The 8,355-nt window shown below is 33.9% G+C and overlaps 2 protein-coding genes across 4 annotated transcripts; both read left to right on the top strand.

Moving 5' to 3' along the window:
* LOC18594255 (APO protein 1, chloroplastic) lies at positions 567 to 4,193 on the top strand. Of its 3 annotated transcripts, XM_018124023.1 has the most exons (6): positions 567 to 842; positions 1,721 to 1,749; positions 1,919 to 1,974; positions 2,186 to 2,250; positions 2,700 to 3,067; positions 3,158 to 4,193. In XM_018124023.1, exons 3-6 carry the CDS (start codon positions 1,923 to 1,925, stop codon positions 3,996 to 3,998), a joined length of 1,326 nt encoding a protein of 441 aa, XP_017979512.1. In that variant the 5' UTR covers positions 567 to 842; positions 1,721 to 1,749; positions 1,919 to 1,922; the 3' UTR covers positions 3,999 to 4,193. The 3 variants fall into 3 exon arrangements, with proteins under 3 accessions (XP_017979512.1, XP_017979511.1, XP_007021823.2); XM_018124022.1 differs by lacking the exon at positions 1,721 to 1,749; XM_007021761.2 differs by lacking the exons at positions 567 to 842; positions 1,721 to 1,749; positions 1,919 to 1,974; positions 2,186 to 2,250 and adding an exon at positions 2,341 to 2,593.
* LOC18594254 (acetylajmalan esterase) lies at positions 5,601 to 7,398 on the top strand. The gene is made up of 5 exons (XM_007021759.2): positions 5,601 to 5,856; positions 5,930 to 6,142; positions 6,209 to 6,357; positions 6,459 to 6,732; positions 7,184 to 7,398. The coding sequence occupies exons 1-5, from the start codon at positions 5,601 to 5,603 to the stop codon at positions 7,396 to 7,398; spliced, it is 1,107 nt and encodes a 368-aa protein (XP_007021821.2).

The raw sequence follows: 8,355 nt of genomic DNA, 5'->3' as shown, positions 1-8,355 counted from the left end.
ATTGACATGGCTTGAACGCTTATAATGTTGAAACAGGTGCTTACTTACTTTCAAACACTTTATATTGTCTCTTTGCTCCAATTTTTTGCTTTATATTCCACGTTTCGAAACAAAACAGAGGAAAACAATTCCAGATACAAGGGCAAGTATTGACAAGTTTTATGGTTTCCATGATAAACAAATATGGGATATGGAAAGCATATGCATTGGCAGTTGAAAAAATATATTCACTTGACTTTGACTGACGCTGACATTAAATTAATATGAAAGATGAAAAATATCATATAGTCATTTGATAGAGTATGTAATTTTTATTTAACTAAGTTATTTATAACAAATTTGATGTCTAATAGTATAAATTACGTTCCAAAAATATTTTTCAAGGTAAAATAACAATTTAACTTAAAAAAACATTTTATGATTGATATTATATATATTTAATAAATTGAATCTATTTTGAAATAAATTTAATAGAGTGATCTAGTATTATTATTTACCGAATAAGTAACCTATTTTGAAATAATTTAATAAATTGTTCTAGTATTATTAGATAATAGAATAAGTAACAACTTTTGCTATTTTGACCCCCCAAAAAATAAAAAGTAGTGGATGAGCTTGAGTTCGCTGTTCAAGGCCCAATTTCTGGCTAGGTCCAACAGTAAGCTCGCTCATCCTATCTTCGCTTGAAATGAAATAAAATATAGTCGTGGGTTTTTCGCAGGAAGCCTTAAACCCAGAGCTTTGAGCTGATTTTTTTGGTGATATTTCGGAAGATTAGCACACTGATAGGAAGGAAAAAGAAGAGGAAGAAGAAGAATAAGGGAGCAGCTTCAAAATTCTGGGTAAAGCTTTTTTTTTTTTCATCTTTCCTTTCAACTTAGCTGTTTATAGTCTGGGGTTTTTATTTTTGCTTGTTTAATCAGCTTCTTTTTTATTTTGGCTAATTCTCTATCTGGGTTTGTTATAGAATCAATGGTTATTTTAATTTTCCATCCAATAGGGTTTACTTCAATGAAATTTCTTATAAATGAAATGATGGTACTTTCATAGTTACTGTTCCTCATTTTCTTTGGTAGAGTGGTAGTTTAGTAATAGAGTCACTGTTGCCTGTCTTTGAATAAATTGTATTGAGAGAAGAACTGAAGAACAAAAATGAATGCTAATTTAATGGAAAAAATGAGAGAAATAATGTGAGGAAATGCGGCGTCTCTTTGCTGTGAATATGGTGATTTGGTTTGTATGAACTTAAAATCACTGCATTAGCTACTGGTATCCTTTAGGGATAGGTAAGTGCCAAAAATGAATAATGTATGGTAGAAAGGAAAGACTATGGAGGGAAGGGAAAAATGTGAGGGAGAAAAAACGGAAGGAAAGGAAAAAAAAATTGCTTTTCCATCCTTACGTTTGGTACAAAAGATGGAACATGGAAGGAAAGAAAAGAGTTGAGGGTGAAATTATAAATAACTTGATTATAACTTTTGTTAAATGATTGCTTTCTTTCCTACTTGCTTCCCATTTATGAAAGGATCAGATTTTGAGGGAGCGGAAAGGTGCAAAAGCTACCATTCTCATTCCTTTTCCCTATATAATTCCTACCAAACGAGTGATGAGAGTTTTAGAAACCACTTTATGTCAGGCCTTAAGTACATGATGTGGCCAATTTTATCAGGATAATTAATCTTTTCTAAAACATACAATTTGATTGATGAAAACCTTGCAGTTGCAGCATTGGAATCTTCAAAAAAGAAGGTACGGGTTATGAAATGGATTTTCATAGTGTTAATCAGAACGCAAAGTTTTCAATTTTAAGTTTCTTGCTCTTTGCTATCATTGATTTTCCATTCGCAAAGCAGAGTTCATATTTTTCTCTTTAGTTTTGGCATAATGTTCCATTTCTTTGGTTTCCCTATATCCCCAGATAAATGTTCCAGACACTACCGATAGCATCATTTATATGGAATCCGTCTCAGAGGGGTGAGTCACTAATCATTAACTTATTCATTGTTTTTTCTTTTTCTCTTCGAAGAATGCCCATGTGGTGCCTACCTTTTTCCTCCAAAATAAAGGAATGAACTTCACTTCATTACGATTACTGAATTATACCAATCAAATGCAAATAAACACCACAAAATGTTTTTAAAGGTAAATAGAAAGATTTATGTATGGATGTGGCCCCACTTTGCAGGTGCCTGTTTAGAGATCATGGAATTTAAGAGGTCTCAATTATCATCCATGAGTCAGTGTTTCAAGGTGACCTTCTTTCTGTCAATTCCCTAATTTTATTTTGTTTGGTTTTCTTGATGTGTGATTTTGAAAGTGACATTACTGACATGTGGGTAGAAAACTATTCGTGTATTTCTATATTTTGGAGGAACACTTTCAAATTCTCAGTAGGTATTATCACCAAAAATCAAGTCAGTGGCATATAAATTAGTCGACTGCATACAGTAGGGGCTCTCCACTTCCTTGGTTATGACCTTTATGAAGTTCTTTCTGGCTGTTCTTGTGGTTCTGTTGCATGAGATGTATGCATTCTATTGATAATACTAAAGGCAATTGTTGATAAGTGAGGATTCTTGGGAATGTTTCAATGGTATGCTTTGATCTTTGTTATGCTGTGTTTGTTTTTGTCATCAATGGCAGTAGTCTGGAGTAATATTTGTTCTGTGGACTCACACTTTGATATATATTACATGTAGTTTGAGAACAAATGGGTTCAGAATGGTAAGGCACTAGTTTCAGGAACTTTCATCTATGCCTGTCAGAGTCCCAGACAGTACCCTGCTGGCAAGAAGCAAGGGGTATATCCCCAAAATGTGGATCTTCCACCTGTACTACCTAAGAAAAAGAAGAAGCCTTATCCCATTCCTTTTAAGGAGATCCAGAGAGCTGCAAGGAAGGATAAGAAACTTGCGGAGAGGGGTCTAGAGAAGCCACTTCAGCCTCCAAAAAATGGAATACTTGTTCCTGATCTTATTCCTGTTGCATATGATGTGCTAGATGCGTGGAAAGTTTTGATCAAAGGCCTTGCACAGCTTTTGCATGTGATTCCTGTTTATGGTTGCAGGTACATTGTATTATAGTTTTCAGTCCTGATATTGCTGTTTAGAGGTAATGCCTGCATCTTCATATATTCATTTGTTTTAGCTCTCTGCAGTGAGTGCTCTGAAGTTCATGTGGCTCATACTGGTCACCATATTCAGGACTGCAAAGGTCCAAGTAGCTCAAAACGTCATGGTTTACATTCATGGGTCAAGGGTTCCATCAATGACGTACTTATTCCCATAGAGTCATATCACCTTTATGATCCTTTTGGCCGGCGCATCAAGCATGACACACGGTTCGAATATGACAGGATTCCAGCTGTTGTGGAGCTATGCATCCAAGCTGGTGTTGACATACCAGAGTACCCTTCAAGACGAAGAACCAAACCCATCAGAATGATGGGAAAGAAAGTGATTGATCGAGGTGGATATGTTGATGAGCCTAAGCCATGGCGCTCTGTCGATCCATCCTCGTCCTCAATTGTTGATCTTGACACTTGTGGAGCTTGTGGGCGATTTCCAGCTCCTCCACTTGAAGAAGTACCCAGCATTGCACAGGAGACAATGAATGCACATGAGATTGTTCGATCAGGTGTGACGAAGTTGATGAGGAAGTACACTGTAAAAGCATGTGGATATTGCTCAGAGGTCCATGTAGGGCCATGGGGTCACAATGCTAAACTTTGTGGAGAATTTAAGCACCAGTGGAGAGATGGGAAGCATGGTTGGCAGGATGCTACAGTTGCTGAAGTTTTCCCACCAAATTACGTTTGGTATGTTCAAGACCCAAAGGGACCTCCCTTGAGAGGTGCATTAACGAGATTTTATGGCAAGGCTCCAGCTGTGGTTGAAGTGTGCATGCAAGCTGGAGCTCAAGTCCCTAGCAGGTATAAGCCCATGATGAGGCTTGACATTATAGTCCCAGAAAGTGATGAGGCCAGCCTAGTTGCATAGTAGGATCTTCAAATTTATTGACAATCCATTTTTGTGCTGTATTTTTTTAACTTTATTTTATTTGTTCATATTGCTATTGTGATATACGTAGCTAGATATGGAGAAGCCATATTCAGTGCTGTATATATGTAAAAGATGGAGTGGAACCTTTCAGGAAAGTCTTTAGATATTGAAGTCCAACATTTCAGACCACCAGCTCTGCAATCTCACTACTATTAGCATGGTTTAGCTATTTATTTATATATCGAACGAAATACTACATACAAGGAAAGCTACGAACATTCTTATTTTATAGCTCATTATTGAGCTATATATTATTTGTACTAGGATTTATACCATTCCAGAAGAACATAATATCACTGCTTTGGTTTCAAGGTGTGTTTTGCATCATATTCCTCAACCGCCGCAGCCGCCACAACCACCACCACCACAGCCGCCACAACCGCCACCTCCTTTACTTTTGGGATTTGCCCCTGGGTCGTCAGCACAAGAAAATATGAGCATTGATATAATTGACAGGGAAACAGCAATTACGCAAAGCAAAAGTAGACCCCCAGAGGTCTGCAGCGGAAAGCCTGCCTCATCTTGAGCGATAAAAGTAAACTCTCTAGCCATGCTTGTTTATTCCATTCGCACATCTAAGAGTTATATAATGCGAACTCAATCTCATAGCTTTGGCAACATATTATCCTACTTAAATAATTATGTTGTCTTTGTCGAAATCAAGGCCATCTTTTTTTGACCAGTTCAGGGATAAATAGATACACAGCTGGTAGTATTTGATTTGTATATATTGTTTTTGTATTTCACATTTGTTTTGATTATGCAAGAATCTGCCGTACGACATTTCCTATTAAATCTTCTTGGTTCTATTCAATGTAGGAATGAATTGATATTCTGTTTTATTTCAACTTACAACCTAAGAGCTTTTCCAATACGTTATCTTTGCTGTGATGATATTTACATGTTCAAGACATCTAGTTATTATTTTTTATTTTGGCATAAGACATCATCATTATTATTTTTTACACATGAAGATTTCTTGATATTTGGTTTACATGATCCAACAGATAAAATTTCTTTTTCATTTCATAAATCACGATAGTGACTTTTATTAATTAAGATTTGAATTTTAAATTTTTAAATTATTATTATCATAAAACGAGTTGATCATATATCTGAAACCATGTTTGAGTATATTTGAAAAATAATAGCTTATGAGATTTGATTTTTTAGTAAGTTATGCAATTATGTCTATTGGAATAGACATAAACAATAAATTAATGTAGGACAAATTAACTGCATTTCATCTCTATTATGTTAACAATTTACAAAATTAAGATGCAATACGTAATTAAAAATGATTATATTAGCTTAAATGCAATCATATGCTAATAAGAAGTTATATGTGATAATTTTTATGAACATATCAAATTTGATATGAATTCATATATATAACTATTTCTTGGGTATAACGAGATTCCGATTAATGGTATTACTACTATGAATATTTGGAGTTAAAATTCCATGGTAAGTGGAGAATGGAAATCAAAGCCTTTAAAAAAGTTTCCTCTTAATTGATGTCAGTAATTGTTTTCAGCTATGACTACCATTAGAGCACTGTTTCTAGTTATTTTCAGTTCTGCCTTTCTTGTTCTTCTTCCTCCATGTACTACCCATACTCTCCAGACCTGCGGGTTCGATGCAATATATCAGCTCGGAGATTCAGTATCCGACACCGGTAATTTGATCAGAGACGACCCTTCGTCTGTCTACGCTAGGCTTCCCTATGGCGAAACCTTCTTCAAAAATGCTACTGGTAGATGTTCTAATGGTTTAATAATGATTGATTATTTAGGTATGCAATCTATCACTTTTTGATCTGTAATTTGCTCTTGTTTTTGTATTGAATTTGTTTTACTTTGACACAGCAAGGTCAGCTGGAATTCCCTTCCTTGATGCCTACTTGAATGAAAATTCAACTCATAGTAGCGGCGTCGATTTTGCAGTAGCTGGCGCTACTGCCTTGCCTGTGGAAATTCTAGCAAAACGAAATATTACAGCCACAGTTACGAACAGTTCTCTTACCATGCAACTTGACTGGATGTTTACCCATTTCAATACAACATGTCAAACTGACAAAGGTAATCACCTCTTCTTACCATTTGCTTGTAATTATTATTGATTCCTTTCTGTTCTGCACTGAATAGGTTGCTTCAAGAAACATAGAACAGCTCTTTTCATGGTTGGAGAGATCGGAGCGAATGACTATAACTATGCCTTGTTTGAAGGCAAGAACCTTGAAGAGATTAGAGCTATGGTGCCCGAGGTTGTCCAAGCCATAAAAGTTGCTGCTGAGGTAAGTTTTCTTTTCAAATAACTGGAATAATGTTATTATTGGCAACAAGTTATTGAGATTAGAGCTATGGTCACCCCTCACATATTTTATTCAACAAGCAGAGAGTCATTGATTATGGTGGTTCAAGACTGGTTATACCAGGAAACTTCCCTACAGGTTGTTTGCCTATGTTCCTCACAGTATTCCAGACCAATGATACCACTGCTTATGACAAATTTCACTGCCTAAAGGACTTGAATAATTTGTCAATTTATCACAATAATCATCTCAAAAAAGCCATTGAAGAGTTGAGAAAAGAACATCCCAATGTGATTATAGTCTACGGAAACAACTATCAAGCATACCACTGGCTTTTGAGCAAGGCTAAAATACTGGGTAAGCTCAATTTCTTTGCAAATATGCATAATATTCATATAAATTGTGTTACTTATAAATTTATAAATAAAATTCACAGTTAATTTTTACCTTTTTGTATTTTTTTATTTTTTCACCCACCATTTAAAAAACTCAATTTTTTTCTTCGAGATGTTTAAAATTTGTTTCAAATTTATCAATTTATCAAACTAACGTTATAATGTGGACAAAACCTATCACGATTATGTTCACCTAATCAAGCATAACATGACAAATTTTGTCCATATTCTAATATGTCAACACGTTAATGGATAGATGAGTTTTAAACAAATTTTAAAAGTTACGGATGAAAATTGAGTTTTTAAAATTACGCAAATGAAATATTAATGCAAAAAAAATTATGAATTAATAGTGCAATATATTCATAGATTATTAAGTTCATGTCTTGGAATTTCTTCTGTTTTGTTAACAGGTTTTGATACAAGAAAAGCTTGTTGTGGAATTGGAGGGGATTATAACTTCAGCATCATGAAAATGTGTGGCGCTGCAGGAGTACCGGTGTGTTCCAATCCTGATAAGCATCTGAGTTGGGATGGAGCTCACTTGACACAAGAGGCTTATAAATTCATGGCAACATGGCTCATCCATGACATCTATCCAAAACTTCAATGCCAATCCTCAACTTAGTTTACTTTAGTTTATCACATTATTATTTGATTATAAAATCGGTGGAATATGGTATTGGTCGATTGTAGATGTTATTTTATATTCTGTTTCATGTCAGTTGCTTGAATAATTAGTTGCAATTTTATTAGACTGCTCTGCATTTAATTACTCGTTTGAATTGCATTGATTATTTATTTTTCTTTCAAATCAAAGAAATGGAGAAATGGAGTAATTATTTTACACTGCTCTGCTCTGCCGTAATACATGGGTCTGATGCCAGAATAAAAACAAACAAATGGAGTAGGACAAAATCAAAGATCAAATCAAATGAATAAAAACAAAAAATTGAATTAATTAAACTAGAGACTTTTCATTTGCGATACTTTGTTAAGGGAAACAAAAGAATAGAAGACTAAATTTCTTAACAAAACTCATTGGCTAGAAGAAAGTTAACTAAGATCAAGAATTCTAAATTGAGCAAAATTATACTTTGTCGTTTGTTGCAATTGGTATATTCGCATGAAAGATCAGTTTTGTTTATTTTGACCAGGAAAAGATATAATAAATATAATTCTTTATAAATTTTGAATAAGTTATAAAAGTTTAATATAGCCAATGACATATATTAATTCAATATATAGTACGAAGGAGGCCTCAAAATCATTAGGTTTGAGATTCAAATTTCAATATATGTAGACTTATTCAAATTTTATCTATGTCAAATTTTGTCCAATTATATGTTTTTTATAGTGATTGATTTGTTTGTTTGGTTGAATGTACATACATCGAGAATTGTTTGACGTTGATGATTAATTTTATTTATAAGTGTAATTGCATAATATAAAAATTGATTAATAGCTTAATGCACTGCTAATGTATGATTTGTCGATTATTATGTTGGAATCAAATAATGCAGATTATATATATATATATATATATATATATATATATATATATATTATTATTCTATAGTATTAC

This window comes from Theobroma cacao, chromosome 7, assembly GCF_000208745.1.
Source record: "Theobroma cacao cultivar B97-61/B2 chromosome 7, Criollo_cocoa_genome_V2, whole genome shotgun sequence".
In the NCBI taxonomy this organism is placed as follows: Eukaryota; Viridiplantae; Streptophyta; class Magnoliopsida; order Malvales; family Malvaceae; genus Theobroma; species Theobroma cacao.
The sequence above is the reverse complement of the archived record's forward strand: the minus strand, read 5'-3'. Positions and strand labels throughout refer to the sequence as shown.